The sequence below is a fragment of the Echeneis naucrates genome, chromosome 23 (genome assembly GCF_900963305.1).
Source record: "Echeneis naucrates chromosome 23, fEcheNa1.1, whole genome shotgun sequence".
NCBI lineage: Eukaryota > Metazoa > Chordata > Actinopteri > Carangiformes > Echeneidae > Echeneis > Echeneis naucrates.
The window spans coordinates 9,923,066-9,939,341 of NC_042533.1; the positions used below are offsets into that span (position 1 = coordinate 9,923,066).

The following is a 16,276-nucleotide window of genomic DNA, read 5'->3' on the forward strand; positions in this document are numbered from 1 at the left end:
TCAGTGTCCTCATAGTCACCCCACCACAGCTGGACCATGTGCTCCACAGCTGAGGTTTTCTGGTACAAGTAAACCACCGCAAAGTCAGGAAGAAAAGAGCAGGGTGCCCCTCCGACCACAGAGTATTTGTGCACATGTTGCCCCAGTCAGTATAAACATACGCATGGGAAATTCTGTGCATGCGGAGACGCAAAAGCACCATCCATGTCTTGATGCACATTTTGCGGGTATCTGATGGGGTATTCAGTACGCCACACGAAAGGGGAGGCCAGCGTGTGGAATAAACAATGCTCTAAATTCAACAGCAGGCAAGCCCAGTAGTTAGAGCTGTCACTGAAAGATTACAAGGTCTAAACACTGAACACTTCAACTAAGATCCTACAGACCAGTCTGATTGCTGGACTGCCGCTCAACTTAAATGTTCTGTTTTCATTTTGTAAATGCTGGGATTGTTTGATTTCTCAGTCTGGGTCTCGTACGACAATTTTACTACTTAGATACACAAACCGATCAAATCAGGTACATCAGGGCAAACTGATACATTCAATTCAAAATAAATAAATCTTCCCAAACACAGCCATCTGAGTTTACCAATTACATGCACGCTCGCAAAATTAGCTTGTGAGATGCAGCGCAAGCACAAGATTTGGTAATAAACTGATTCCTTTCAATACGATGTCATTAAAGTGCACAGGGGAAAAGTGGAGAGGTGAGGATGTTTGTGTGCGAGAGGTGGATCGGCCTGTAGTTCGATTGCATCTCTGCTGCCCCACTGCCAGCTCAGACAGGTCTCAACTGGATGTTCCTTCCACCTTAATGGACCTGTCGAGTCAAAATAGCTGACATCATCCTGCAAGAAGGCGGGAAAGCTTTTTCCAACACAACACCTGGGTTAGAAAAATAATCTTTGTCCCGAGCAGGAACGGAGGGGGGGAAAAAAAAAAAAAAAAAAAAAAAAAAAAAAAAAATTCACTACGTGCCGCTTATTTGCAAAAGACCAGAAGAATAATGTGATGGGATGATGTGGTGAAGTCCAGGTCACATACTAATACTGTGGATTTATGATGTATGTGGAGAAGCCCTAAACTCAAGACTAAAGGATCATATAAGCATGACGGTATTCAGTATGAGCCTCTGTGGGTAAACACACTCAAATTTGGTCATGCATCACAAACATCTGCAAGAGGATAAGAGACTTCTTACTACATCAGTTTAAATACGGGGCATCTCTACGCTGGGGTGAGCATCTGTTCATGTAGTTAGACTGACACCATGTGGTCATCTCTGATGATAGCAACAACACAGCCTGCGCCCCGCCCCCACCACCTCATTTCCTTCCATGCAATACATTTGTTCCTCTACTGATCTCCAGAATAATTATAGAAGAAGGTACAGATATTGTTGACATGGGTTTATCTTAATTTTAACATAATTCATCTTTATTGAAACACCTTCAATTTTTAAAACCGCTGAACAAATAAAAGAAAAGTGGTAGTACACCAGAGAAAAGCAACAACGACCAGCATACTGAGAACAGAAAATGTCTTTAGTTTCGTTTTTGTCCTTAAATCCAATGATCCTCCGCTGGAAAACACCGTCTTGGTATCTTTTGTTGGTTTGAATTGCAGCTGGCACATAAGTGCATGTAGTTGACAATTTTAAAAATTGAGCAGCTTCAGATTTCAACAGTTCCTCCTGATTTGCTCCTCGTGCTCTCAGCTTTGACATCAAAGCTCCCCATGCGAACTTGTGGTTGTCTCAGATTCTTCTGACTCCCCCACTTTTTCTAGTGCCAATTGAAAGAAGTGCAAATAATTATATATATGAAAATATGGACATTTGGTAGTAGGCCTTTCTTAAGTGAACTAAATACAGAGTAAATCATATTAGTTTATCAGAAACGGTATGGATCCGGTCCTTAAACAAAGGCTGATCCTCACCTGACTGCGACTTTTGGACACACTCGTCATTCTGCTCCTCGTAGCCATTTGAACAGATACACGTGTAGCTGCCTTTAGTGTTGACACACTCCTGGTGCTCCTTCGTGCAAACTGGCTCTGATTGTAGACATTCATCGATATCTTGGGATACAAAACATAATACTGATGATCCAAACTCTGTACAACAATGTCCATGAAATACAAAGTCTTTCTGCACAACAAATTTATTTTCAAGTGTTATCTGTGTATCCAAAGCCTGACAACTAAATATTTCTGTGCACGTCTCCTCTTGGTGACACATTCACTCCAACGGAGGCATTCTAATCGACTCACATCCTTCTAAAGTTGATTAAAAGCACTGAAAAGTGAATTATTCACCTGTGCAGGAGCCCTCTGTGTTCTGATAACCGTTGGCACAAGCCTGGCACATATCAGGTCCGGCTCCAGTGCAGCCAGAACAAACTTTGTCACAAGCTGTGAAAGAAAACACCAAAAAATAAAAAACAAAAGAGAAGTGGGTCTAAATGCACAGTGTTCATTGGCCCTACAGTCTTGAGAATCTCTCAGCAGAAAAAGGCCACGTCAAGAAAAAAAAAAAAAAACAAAAAAACAAAAACAAAAACAAAACAAAAAAAACAGTAAGTCCTCTTACCTTTGCAGGAGTAGGAGCCTTCTGTGTTAAGGCAATATTGATCTTCTTCACATGGAGAAGAGTCTGAGGAGCACTCGTTTACATCTGCAACATATGCGACAGACTCCAATCAAATGATCTCTAAGTGTCGTCTACTTCACATTCTCACTTTTAATGTGAGCGATGTAATCAACTCATCTTTGCTTGGCAAACAATGCTGCAGGCAGGAGAATTTTCATCACACCTCCAACCCTCTTTATACTTTCTTCTCTGCTGACATTTAGTGGCTTTGGTTTTATTCACATTTAGCAAGAAAAAAAAAAAAAAATTGTTCTACATGGAAATAGTGAGATACAGTCTTCTAAAGGAGAATTTGACATCTTGTTTTGCCAAATCAGAAGTACAGAAGTCAAAGATATACAGTTAACATTGTTATGATACCTGCTCCCTCCAAAAAAAACTAAGTATTACAAGTTCAAAGCTGGAATCTAATAAACACTGGGCAAGTATTATTTCAAACAGAGTGGTTTAGTGGTTAGCGCTCTTGCTTCACAACAAGAAATATGCAGATTCGATTCCCAGTCCCTGTGTGGATTTCCTCCAGGTGCTCTGGATTCCTCCCACCGTCCAAAGACATGCATGTTTAGGTTAATTAGTGACTCTAAATTGCCCGTAGGTCTGAGTGTGACTGGTGGTTCGTCTCTGACATGGACTGTCTACCTGTCCAAGGTGTACTCCGCCCTCGCCCATTGAGAGCTGGAATTGGCTCCACCCCCTCACCCATGACCCGGAAATGGATGTGTGAGAGGTGAATAAATGTCTTTTATTACTCAACTAATGTTTCAGCTTAAACAGTGTACAATACAAATGTAAAATGTTTTCTCACAAGCTAAAGTATATAAGTGCAATAAAACACTAAAATTAGCATTTTAAAAACACTGTCACGCAGCTCTGTCTTTACTCCCTTAATTTGAATGTAGAGTTAGATCCCCTTACCGACACAAGTTTCCTGGTCATCCTCCTCCCAGCCTTCCTTACACTCATCACAATCCTGATTGGTTGCTCCAGTACAGGTCTTGCAAGAAGTGTGGCATTCTGTGTGAGGAAGGTTTCATCAAACCATTGTTTCTCAACACATTGTATATGAAGGCTGGTGGTGTGTCTCTGGTGCAGCAGTATGTTAACATGTTATTGTCTTGAACTGTACCTGTGCAAAGGGAGAAAGTCTCATTCCTCACTTCGTTGAAGTATCCTTCGATGCAGTCGAGGCAGAACTCCCCTTCGTAACCGTGGTCACAGCTGCACTTTCCATCCCCTCCACGAGTCCCGTCACCATCACACATTCCATTTCCGTGACATGGTCTTTCGGAGCTGCCCACACAGGCTTCACGAGAAAAGCGCAAAGAAGGCGATATTTAACAATATTTACTATCAGTGCTACTTTCACAGGTTAGTGGGGCTTTGTTGCATCATGCAACAAATTGGTTTTTTTTTTCCGTCTTTCCTCACCATTGCAGTCAGGCCCAAACGTTCCCTTTGGACAGCACACTTTAATGGTTTCAATACAAAACCACTTATGTAGATCTGGATTTTTCGTTTGCCTGCATCGCAACAGAAAAAGATGAGTTAATGAATGAAATAAATATTTGCTATAAGCTAGCCTAATAATTCTGTGTGTTACAGGGTGAAGGTACGAAACTGTTTAACAGTCTAAATCAATCCGAACCTTCACTGTAACTGTGAAACTGAAAATATTTGCATCAGCCAACACACACCTCTTGAACCACCAAGTTTCTAATTGTTCTTCATGCTCTTCTAACATTCGGTTGCACTCAAAGCTGCTGCTGTCACACAGCCCCTCCACAATCTCCATCAGACGAATCTCACTGCAAAAACAAGTCAGACAGACACTGAGCAACAATCGCAATAGGATGAATTAACAAGAGGGTGCAAAGACAAAGGCAGAAGTTACTGTCAACACATTCAGCCCTGAGATACAAAGAAGAAGGATATGCGGAAGATAAAATCTGAGAGTGTGAAAATGCATGACATTAATTGGTTACATCTGAGAGGCCTTTGCCAATGTGACATAAAATCTACTTAAGAGTGTGAAAGTTTGCCAAAGCTTGTCAGCTATACATTCAAATGCACGCTGCTTATCTAAAACTTTGATAAACTTCGTGCTCCAAGTTTCAACCTCCTGCAGCTCCGGTATCAAGCAAACAAAACTGTGCTGACGTGCACCAGTGGCAGGGTGACCTGTGATCAGGACCGGTCGGGATGCCCTCTCTCACCTCGTCTCATATTTGGACAGTTTCCTCTCCTCCCAGGCTGTGTTGCCTCCACCAAAGTTCTGCTTTGCTGTTTTGTCAAAGCCCTACAACACAAAAACAAAGATCAAGCAAGGGAGTTCTTTGGGGGAGGTTAGACATTCAACACAGATCCAGGGGGAGCAGGAGAATTTCATTATATTGGGATAACACAGAGCTACACATATCAATAGAAGGGGAGGGGGGGATAACACAAAGCGGCCAACAAACAACACAAATCAACCACCCACCTTGTTGAAGTTATCCGTTATTTGTTGGCAGGTGTTACATGCGCTTTTAAAATCCCTTTTGGCGTCGATAACTTGAAAAAGTAGCACAAGAGAGACACAAGACAGAAGCCTGAGTGTCCGCAGCTCTGGGCCGGTGGACAGCATCTCCATCAGTCACTTCTGACGGGCTCGCACATCAGAGCGAGGCCTCCCGCCGATACTAAAACGCAGCTCTGCTCGGACACATCTAAAAAAATTCAGGTGAAATCTTGGCTAGCGTTGGCTATGCAAAGGGAAAGAAAACTGTATTTACATGCCGGTTGTGTCGGGTGGTGGGGGGGGAACTCGGTTCTAGTTTTCCGCGTCAGCCTCCAGACGAATTGTGGCTCGCGCTGATTGGCTTTTCTTGTCTGTCAATAAAGTATGCAGCCAATCACGAGCCGCCACGCGCGGGACAAACAGCTCCTTCCGCACGTGGAAATTTCAGGAAATCTGGTCATATATATAAAATATATATTTTTTAAAAAATCGTTTGGGGTGAAGAATTTTGGTGAAATTGTCAAAGATTACTGATTTTCGTTGCTATAAAAAATAACGCAAACATGAAAGCGATATGAAAACCCGTCGCGTTAGTCACTTCCGGTCTTGACCGGAACTGACAGCAGATTTCCGGCTGTCATGGCTGAAAAGAGGACTGTTTTGGGGCTCCCACTGCTCTTCTTATTAACTTCTGTGGCTCTATTGCATTTACTCGTTTGTCCGTTCACCAAAGTTGAGGAGAGCTTTAATTTACAAGCAGCGCACGACATTTTGTATCACAGACTGGACTTTGACAAGGTAAGCAGATGTTAAGATTCAGGTGTCAGTGAATTCAGCCATGCTACTCTATGTTACTGGAGACAAAAAAGACATTTTCATCTCCATTTTGGTGCTTAAAACATGCAATAACACAGAACGCTACCAATTGCACAAATGACTAAATGGAGTGCTGTTTACACGGGGAAGCTATTTAAGAATCGAAGAACATCCATCTTGCATGATGCTCTGGCTTTGTCATTGTTGTTGAGACCTAAAAGAAAGCCTGTCCGTCTTTCAGTATGACCACCATGAGTTTCCTGGTGTGGTGCCGCGGACTTTCCTTGGTCCCCTTTTTCTCTCCATGCTATCTTCCCCTGTTGTGTGTCTGTCGTCTTTGCTGGGCGCTCCGAAATTCTACACACAGTTGATAGGTAAATCATGTTGCTAATGATCAATTTCAAAGCCGGTTATTTTAATGTAACTATAAACGTTTGCTCTTGGGTTGTAAACGTTGTAAACTCGTGGTCTTTTTATGTGTTTTGTGCAGTCCGAGCTTCCCTGGGAGTTTGTGTTATCGGTGCATTATGGCACATGCAGCGAGAGGTGAGAAGACAGTTTGGCTCTACAGTTGCAGGACTCTTCTGTCTGACATGTGCTTCACAGTTTCACCTAATGTTCTACAGCACCAGGACACTGCCCAATGTATTTGCACTACCAATAGGTAAGATGCATCGGTTAAAAAAAAAAAAAAATCTTTTCAGATATTTTGGATTGGATGAATATCTATTCTTGGGCTGATTTACAGATGGTGACAGTAAATGTGTCTTCTCAGTTCTTGCAGCATTTACATCCTGGATGGCACAGAAACATGGCCGCTTCATCAGCCTTTCTGCTTTAGTCATCATTGTGTTCCGGTCAGAGCTGTGCATCTTCATGGGGCTCATGTTACTGACATCACTGCTGAGCAGAAAGCTGGGAGTGCTACAACTGCTTTACTACGCTGTCCCTGCAGGGATCTTGTCATTGGGTAAGTGTTGAGTGCAGAGTAAATTATGCCTGGAAATAAATGTATGCACAAAGATTGTTGGGTTTATCTCTTGTCTTTTACAGCTCTGACTGTGGCTGTTGACACCTTCTTTTGGAGGAAGTTACTTTGGCCTGAAGGGCAAGTTTTGTGGTACAATACTATTCTCAACAAAAGCTCCAACTGGGGAATATCCTTTTATTTACTCATCCACTAAGAAAGTAAAGAGGCCTCTGATGTGGGTGTGAAATAACTTGCACCAGACTTCAGAGAAAAAAAATGTAAATTACTAGAAAATAGTCTGGATTTGCCTTAATATTGAATAGGCTTTTCTGAGGGCCTTGCTCCATCCACCCACCAAGTTCAGTGCAAATCACTTTGATACTGATGTTATTTACTGGCACTAAAAGTCTTCAAGGAGAATCTGCACCTCTTTAGTTTTCCTTGACTCTTTTCCGCAGTAAACCTCCCCCTTTCTCTGGTACTTTTACTCTGCCGTACCCCGTGGCCTGGGCTGCACGCTGCTTTTCATCCCTCTCGGTCTTCTTGACAAGCGCATGAGGCTGCTGCTGCTACCCACAGTAGGTTTCATCCTCATCTACTCACTGCTGCCCCACAAGGAGCTGCGCTTCATCATCTACACATTCCCTGTGCTTAGCTTGGTGGCTGCCCGAGGCTGTTCTTTCATGTAAGTCTTTGTTATGTACGTTTAATAGACAAAAAAAATCTCCAGGATCAGCATATTGTAAAAAATTCTTTGATTAAATGATGATACACTTTGGCTTTTTATTGAGATTAGTACCAGAGTATTGCACAGAAAGACATGTAGTGTGAGAATTGTCACGTGGCCGCTGCTCTTTTGCTCCTGTAAATGAACCACATTAAAAGGTTACTGCTTGTGTTCCTCATTTGTTGTTTTTTCCTGTGGCTTTTAGTTTGTGCAACTACCAGAAATCCTGGATGTATAAACTGGGTTCGGCAGTTGTGGTTGGCCAGCTTTTAGTCAACACACTATACTCTAGTCTTTGTCTCTATGTTTCCCACAACAACTACCCAGGGGGCCAAGCGATGCAGCAACTGCACAGGCTGCTGCCACCCACAACAGGTTGAAGTCACTTTTTATTTATGGATTCCAATTACTAAAACTATTCATTGAATTGCTTAGAATTATGTTAAAATAAAAATTGTATTCATTGAAAGGGTGTCAAATTTTAATATGCAAACTTTTGTATTAATACTTTTACTTGATTGAAACTCATTTTTTTAAGGTCTTAGACAAAATAATTCAGCCATTTAATGGCTTGAGATTTGGCTGAAGAATCAAAAACATGTCATTATAGAAAATATTGTGGGATCATAGTAATTTAAAATAATTTTTACACTTCATTCTCTTAGATGTTTTTGTTCATATTGACACCTTTGCTGCCGAAACGGGAGTATCACGCTTTCTGGAGCAAAACAGAAACTGGAGGTTAGTGTATTTTTGACTCACACATAACTGAAATCAAATTTTATGTCGCCAACAGTGATGTTTATGGTTGTGTACAACTTTCACTTCCTTTTCTCAACAGATATGACAAACGGGAGGGCATAAGCCCCATGGGTCCTGAAATCAAAATGTACTCGCACCTGCTAATGGAGGCTAATGTTACCCAGATACAGCTACTCCAGGACACTCACCAGCCTCTGGCCTTCACTGAGGGTTACAGCCGCCTTACCTTCAACATGTTTCACTTCCCTCCAGTCAGTGTGCGACTGGAGAGAAAAACCGTGCTGATGGAGAAAAAGAGTGAAGCTTCACTTCGAATAGAGCATCTTTAACAGCAATAATGTAGAGCTGTGATCAATTATGACCAAATGTGTAGCTGGTATCACCAAATGGGAATGTTTGGAGCAGAATGTTTTCTGGATGTGAAAGGTTTAATTATTATTATTATTTTTTTTTTTGAACAGATAACATGAACTAATCACAGGAGTGGAAAAAAGTCCATCTTTGCTGTTGTGTGAAATGGTAAACCAGTTGAAATGGCTCTTTATTCTGATGACTATGGGAGTTGTAATTCTGTCATCGATAACTATCTTTTGAGGATTTGTGTGAGTTTTGTACATTTTGTAGATAGATTTTGCAGATGAATAAAGGTGAATATAAACATGGAGTATTTAACAAGTGAAGCATCTACATTCTTACTTTCAATCAATTTTTATCAAGCTACATCTATTACAAAAAAGGAGGGGGAAAAACCCAAGCCCACCTCTGCAATATTGCTTAAGGAAAACCTTTATTTACAATGGACCACAAAATTTACATGGTTCCAGCCTCGATCCTCAAACATTTATCAAATTAGGTTCAGAAGTAATTTAATATAAAAATGTACAGTACATTGTTTTACTTAATAATAAACCCATAATTTAATCCCCTGGACATAAACTTAAATTGTGCTTAAGAGACAAATTGTATATTCCAAACAAACTCATTCTGAAAATACAGCAATATTTTACACTTATTAAAAACATTTCAGCAAGTAAAAAAAATTTCTATTTCTAAAAGACAGTACCATGAGCCACAATTCACAATCAAAATTAAATAACATTAACTTAAAACATCTTTCAGTCACAGCATTTATTTTTGGGCAATGTCTTCTTTCAGAAAACAACTCTGCATCTATCTTTAGTCCATAAGAATCAAAAACCATCCTGATGTGATCTGCGCAATTTAACAAAATATGTACAGCATTTTTGACCTGAAGTAGTTTTGGATAAGGCACAAGGAGAGAGTAGACACGAAAGAGAAACGTCGATTTACAAGCGAACACATTATCACCAACCCCTACAGCTAGAAAAAAAACCCTCCCTCCCTGATACACTTCTGACTGACTGAGAATTTTCATCATGACAGCTCCAAAGTGTTTCGACAGTAGTACACAGAATACAATAAAACCTCTATATCTGGCCTTTGCATTGAGAGTCAATCAGTGTATAAATTGATATTTTACATTTTGCCCAACAAACCCCCCACCCCCCCCACCCCACTTCACAGCTATGCAACTTGGTCCTTGATAAAGGGTTTTCAAAGTGAATGCTAAATATTTATCAGTATTGAAAATAAATCAAAGGGAGGTTGACCTTGAGGAACAGCAGACCCTCTATGTTCTCCAGTAAAGGTCTGGGCTGATTGAGTGCACAGTTAACACTGGCTGTGCTGAACAGTGTCTCTGCTGGGATGATGCTGGGAGGACAGCCCACATACCGGGCAGCTACTTTGGCAAGATCGGGCCACAGGAACTTTTTCAGGTTCCAATAGTCGAGGGGATCACAGCTTTGATCAAGTATGTCTTCCTCCAGGTACTCCAGCACTACTAGCTCCGAGGACTTTGGCTTCTCCTCCTGTTTTATCTTTTGCCGGACGTCAGCCATGAGGGACCAAAGGTTGTCCTTGTTTGAGTCAGAGTTGTTTGGTGAACCGGGGTCCTCGTTGCAGCCATTAGGCAGAGCAGGCTTATCTGCAACTGAGGTAGAAGAGAACAAGTCCAGCTCCCGGATTAGATCTTGTTTGCATTGCTCAGCTTCTTCCTCTGTGAACAATGAAGTCTTGTATCGGGGGTCCAGCATGGTGGCCCACGTGTATCGTGGGTCGTGCAGAGTTGCTGACATTCTGCTCACCATGGCTTCCTTTAGAGACTTGAGCATGGTGTCTATGCCCACAGTCTCATCAAACAGCAGGTCTATCTTTCTGTTCAGGATGTGAATGAGTGGTATGACTTGTCCCAGTGTGGCAGTGCGGTTGCTCATCTCCCTGCAGGCAACTTCAAAAGGTTTCAGTGCATTGCAGACCGACAGCATCACCTCCCACTGATCGCAGCTGATCATTTCCCTGAAATTGCACTCAATCGACATCTCGTCGATGGCTTTCTTCTGCTCAACCAGACGCTCCAACATGAAAAAGGACGTCATCCATTTAGAAGGGACATCCTGAATCAGCTGGTTCTCCGGCAGCTGGTGTACCCTCTGGAGCTCAGCCAGTTTCCTCTTGGCCTTTGCGGAGCGATGCACACGTTCACAGATCTTCCGTGCAATACTCAGAAGGTTCTGAACCATTCGCTGGCTCTTTATGGCTTCACTAACAATGAGGTCTATAGTGTGTCCAAAACACTGCATGGTGACATGGCCATGATCCTCCAAGGTGTTTCTGATGCTGTTGTTATCAGTTACAGTGAAACCCTTGTTCAGCCCTGATGAGGTGATCCAAGAATCCCACAGATACTCAAGCTGCTTCGGGATGTCGTGCATATCATGGTCACAGTCTATTTGTGAGACACTTAGAAGAGCAGAGCAGTGAAAGTCCTGACCTTGGGGTCTGATACTTGACTCATATGTTGCCCAGTGGGCAGTAAGGGTAAGGTATTCCCTTGTCTGGCTACTGACCCAAATACTAGTTGCAAAGTGGACAACACCACCTTCAGCCTCTTTCAAGTGGGTCAGCACAACATCCTTCACCCTTTCGTACATATCTGGTATGGCAGTGCTGGTAAAGTAAGAAGAAGGTGGTAGAGAATACTGAGGCTGCAGGAACTCAAGAAGTCTGTTCAGTCCAGCATTCTCCACCATTGCTGATGGCTGAAGATCCAATGCAAGCATTTCTGCAATAAGTTTGGTGATTTTTTTGGCAACCGGGTGTTCATCATCAAATGTCTCAAGGCTCTGTTTGGTTTCACAAACAGAAGTGTCCATGAGCTCTTGTTTAACATGAATATCAGCAGACGGCACGTCACCTGAGATAGTATTGTTACTTTCAAGAATGTGTCCATGAAACCTCTGCATGTGCCTGAAAAGGCAGCTTGTGCCAAGGTTTGTAGTCTTTTTGCCTCTGCTAATTGTGCGGCTACAGTGCAAACAAACCACCTTTGTGGGGTCAGCAGGTGAAATGGAAAAATGGTTCCACAGTTTTGACGTCTTTTTACTGAAAACAGGTAGGGTCGGTGGCTTTTTCTCACTGGCTGAGCTGTCAGTTTCTTTGGTTGAAACTGCGTCTGCTGCAGTGACATCGGTGTAGAGATGAGGAGCAGAGGATGGCTTCTCATCTGTGCTTTTTTGGTTTTTGAGGACATCTGGATGGCGCCTCATTAGATGTCTCATCAGACAACTTGTACCAAAGTCGCCCCGTTTCCCCCGACTGATGACACATGGACAGTAACGGCATAGTGCTTTTAACTGGTCAACTGGTGATACTATGAAATGGTGCCACACCTCAGATTTCACACGTTTCATTATTTTCTTGTTTTGCAGGAAAACTGAATGATCCTGATTGGGGCTTGGGCCGTCAGTGAGGTCACATGGTAAGGAAGTCATGGGTATATCCTCTCCCTGAGTATTGATGGAAAGATTGAGAGAGGCCTCCTGCCCTGAGAATTGCATCACCTCATTGGATTCCTCTTTTATATCCATACTTTCGTCCATGCTTTGGGGCAGGTCGTCTGATATGTTTTCCGGTGAGGACGGAAGCAGGGGAGACTCTTTTTTGACTTCCAGTGGATCGTGTAGTTGTGGGCGGGACAAAAGTGTTGTGTAGGGTGGGGGAATGTGATTACCCAATCCATTTTCCACTATGACAACCTCTTTGTGAGCCCTCCACATATGACGAATGAGACAGCTTGTCCCAAGGTCTTTCCCATTTTTACCCCTGCTGAATTCATTCATGCAATGGATACACACTGCTTTGGAATTGTCAGCAGGCGAAAGGTAGAAGTGTTTCCACACAGCTGATCTGCGACGGGAACTAGAGCTTTTTGGGGTCCCGAGAGGGCAGTCGGGCCCTCCGTCTGACATGTCATCAACTTTGTTTTCATTGGAATGTGAGAATGAGAGCATGCTGCCAACACTGTCAATGTTGGCATATGGTTCTAGTTTTGGTTCGACTTTGGGTAACACTTCTTTGGATGACAGATTTGAATTCTCAGCTGAGGAGGTGGACGGTGAAGTGTTCATTGAGGCAGAAGTAGTGACACTGTTTGTCATGTCTTCCTTTTTTGGTGACTTTGGGGAGGGAGGTATCAAAGGTGAGGCAAGAGAGTTAGTCAGACTATTTGGGGATGCATCTACTCCGTACTGGAAAAGCACAGTAGGGTGAGCCCTTCGTACGTGCCTCATTAGACAACTTGTACTGAGGTCTTTCTCATTCTTACCCCGACTGAACTCTTTCATGCAGTATAAACAGATTGCTTTGGTACTGTCTCGTGGCGATATGCAGAAGTGATTCCATGCGGGGGATTTTTTCCTCGGGTTGTTATGACTCCTCATAGATGACAAAAGGCTGTGAGTGACAGCATCCATAGCAACATCATAAAGGGAGCCTGTGTATCCACTGAGTAAATCACTGTACTCATCACCATCATCTCTTGTTAGGAAAGGCCCAATTGAGCCCCCAAATGCTAGCCTTTCATCTTCATGTGTCTCCTCTTTCATTCCATTTGCATCACCAGTCTCTTCATTGATATGTTGACTTGCTTCATTACTGTTTTCATTATTTTCATTCTCTGTATATTCCTCTCTGTCAGTCTTTAAACATTGGCTTAATAGAGTGGGAGATGCTGGATCAATCTCATTTGCTTCATCTGATTCCAACAGTTTGTCACCCTGAGAAGATAAATCGGGAGAGGGGGGAGAGTCTTTATCCAGTGTTGTTGAGGAGCAAGCAGGTGACTTTCCATCTGCGGTCTCATGAGGGTTCATGCTGTAGGATTTGAACACGTAGCCATCCTGGCCCTCAATTTTCAGGCAGGTCAATTTCGCCTCTCTTTTCTTGCTTTCAATGGAGCCATTAGGATCACCAACCACATCCTCCCCCATGTGTGAAACCTCTTCCTCCCCATCCATGGCAGCAGCCCAAGGTTTTCTGTACAATAGTCTGGCCTGCTCTGTCAAACGTAATCACTTATTTCAGGTGTAGTCATCGATACAGCAGCTCTCAAGCAGGTGGTGTTATGTGTGTGTTGCTCTCCAGTACACAGGGTACCTGCTTGTCCCACTCCATTTATGACTGAAGTGGTTCCACTTCTCCACCCACAACCTAGAGAATGGGAGAGACAAAAACCAAAGAGTGACACCAAGATTCCAGTAAACAGGTAATACAGGTAATCGGTAATAACGCAGAAGCCTAATAGACATTTTGGAAAAGTCACTCCCTTGCATCTTTTTGCCAAGTTTTGACAGAACCAAAACATTTTTTCACTTAAAAGTTACAATTTCTGCTGTAAAAAATGTTGTTAAACTCCACTGGCACTAGCCACTACTTTTTTTCTTTCTTTTTTTTTTTTTTAAAGGCATATTTGGGCAGATTAATCACTAGGTGACTCTTTTGAATAACAATATCCTGTGCTCATGCCCCAAACACCTTCCATCCACCTTCTGAAAACTTTATGCAAACCTATTCCCACGGATAATTATGCTCACTAAAATATTCTAAATATTTACTGAAAAGGTTCAACAATTTCACATCCCTGCTGCTTAATTTCAACATAATAAACAGATTCTTGCATATATACGTTTTTCTAACAACAAAACACCTCAGCAGCTGAAACTCTATATCATCACTGAAATTTGGAAAATAAATAAATAAATAAATAGATAAATAAACAAACAAATAAATATATAAAAGGCACATCGGTGTTCACTTTTCAGTGACTTGCATCATTACAAACTTGTAACTTTTTCTTGTATTGGATAACTGACACTAATCAATCAACCTAAATTCATTTGAAAAGCTGTACTTCAGGGCAAAGCCTGCAAAATGGCCAATGTGTTGAATGAAAAGTTTCCACAAAAACTGACCTTGACAGTCTCCATGGAACTAGGATTTATTGTAGGGCTGTTGAAAAAGATTGCAATAGTGTTTGCTAAGTATACACCATAAACTGGTAGCTGGGGAAATATGGTGTGTGTTCTGTTATCAAATCTGTGTTCAGATGACAGGCACACCACCTGCTGTGGGATCAGGTCCAATGCAAGCTATTAAGCAAGTCCTGTTGCCTGACTGTAGACGCAACATGAAGAATAATGCCTGTATATATCGGCTTACTGTGGCGCTCAAACAGACCTGCATTCAGCATCAGATAAATAAAAGTGGGGCAACATGTAATTTCTCAAAATCTGTTTTAACAGCACATGGTCAGAATGGATAAAAATATATTTCATGTACAAACCAAAACTCGTCAACTAGGAGAGGACTAGCCCGAGCGCACATGTATCATTCAAACCAAAGTAGGCGTCAGCAATCGTTTATAAATAACCAGAAAATAACCGCCAATTCAACTCAAACTGAACTCATGAATGTGGCCATTATAAGCGTTTATTTCCTCGGTTGTCAATCTAAATGGTAGACGTAAAAAAAAGACAAGCGGCCTTGAGCCATTTCCGAGGTGATCAGTGACAGCCAGTTTTTCCGGGTTTGGTTTAAGTGCTAGTCAGGAAGATGTGAGAGGACACCAGAGAATAGCCAGCGCTGACTTAGCTTTCATCTTCACATAGCACACCAAGTTGGAAATGGGCATCGACCCACCGGCTGTTTGGCTTGGCTTCATTGAAACACACACACCACAAACCCCGAAACGCCTGTGACCCACAGCCAGGCAAATATTTGCCAGTTTTATTGAAGCACCGCGGGCAGCAAGGCTACATCATCGGTAAACACTTCGGGTGGCTATTCTGATGCTAACCAGATTAGCTGCGAGGCTAATGAGCGCATAAAAACAACAGAGGTTCGTCACTTCTGCCACATGGCTCTGTCGCACAAACATTAGAGCCGATTTAACTTCCACTCTCACCCCATTGTGGTTAAAAATGACCCCCCAAAAAAACTAGGGGGTTGCTGGGCACATTTCGGACCACACCACGACTGCTAGCTGGTTAGCTGCCAGCTAGGCCACACACAGGACACACTAGCTAACCTGGCGAGGCAGAACCCAGCCGTGGCAACATACGAACCACACGGGATCCGAATCAGACCAGCACTCAGCACGACGCCCCGGCCGCATTAAACCACCCCCCGGACCCGTACACGAAAACTGCGTACTTACTGTGAACTACTGCAGCCCGATCGCTGGGTTTCGGCTCCTAAATAGTTAAATATGACACATTTGATTGATCCGGAGGGGGGTTCACTTTTGTTGCTTTTGTCTCCTGGTTTGCTAGCAGTTCACGTTCGGCCGGAGCAGCTCCACACAGCGTCGGACGGAAGGAACAGGTTTTAATGATGTCACCGGCCGCAGGGTCTCCAGCATGGCGACGAGGGTACGATGTCACACAATACTGGGCTTTACAACGATCTGTCACTAATTTCACTTACACAGGCC

General features: G+C 42.8%; 3 protein-coding genes across 3 annotated transcripts; 1 reads left to right on the forward strand and 2 right to left on the reverse strand.

Annotated features, from left to right (window-relative positions):
- Window positions 1-1,417: 1,417 nt before the first annotated feature.
- On the reverse strand, window positions 1,418-5,453 carry creld2 (CRELD disulfide isomerase 2). The gene is made up of 10 exons (XM_029495424.1): window positions 5,132-5,453; window positions 4,866-4,948; window positions 4,347-4,457; window positions 4,081-4,172; window positions 3,779-3,955; window positions 3,568-3,666; window positions 2,593-2,676; window positions 2,319-2,414; window positions 1,941-2,081; window positions 1,418-1,786 (listed from the first exon to the last, which is right to left on the reverse strand). The coding sequence occupies exons 1-10, from the start codon at window positions 5,279-5,281 to the stop codon at window positions 1,728-1,730; spliced, it is 1,092 nt and encodes a 363-aa protein (XP_029351284.1). The 5' UTR covers window positions 5,282-5,453; the 3' UTR covers window positions 1,418-1,727.
- A 335-nt stretch (window positions 5,454-5,788) lies between these two features.
- Window positions 5,789-9,101, forward strand: alg12 (ALG12 alpha-1,6-mannosyltransferase). Its single transcript, XM_029494772.1, has 9 exons — window positions 5,789-5,947; window positions 6,207-6,339; window positions 6,456-6,629; window positions 6,741-6,935; window positions 7,019-7,124; window positions 7,399-7,620; window positions 7,868-8,037; window positions 8,328-8,403; window positions 8,504-9,101. The coding sequence occupies exons 1-9, from the start codon at window positions 5,789-5,791 to the stop codon at window positions 8,751-8,753; spliced, it is 1,485 nt and encodes a 494-aa protein (XP_029350632.1). The 3' UTR covers window positions 8,754-9,101.
- Window positions 9,102-9,192: 91 nt separating this feature from the next.
- Window positions 9,193-16,194, reverse strand: zbed4 (zinc finger, BED-type containing 4). The gene is made up of 2 exons (XM_029494769.1): window positions 16,001-16,194; window positions 9,193-13,995 (listed from the first exon to the last, which is right to left on the reverse strand). The coding sequence occupies exon 2, from the start codon at window positions 13,800-13,802 to the stop codon at window positions 10,023-10,025; it is 3,780 nt and encodes a 1,259-aa protein (XP_029350629.1). The 5' UTR covers window positions 13,803-13,995; window positions 16,001-16,194; the 3' UTR covers window positions 9,193-10,022.
- Between the last annotated feature and the right edge of the window lie 82 nt (window positions 16,195-16,276).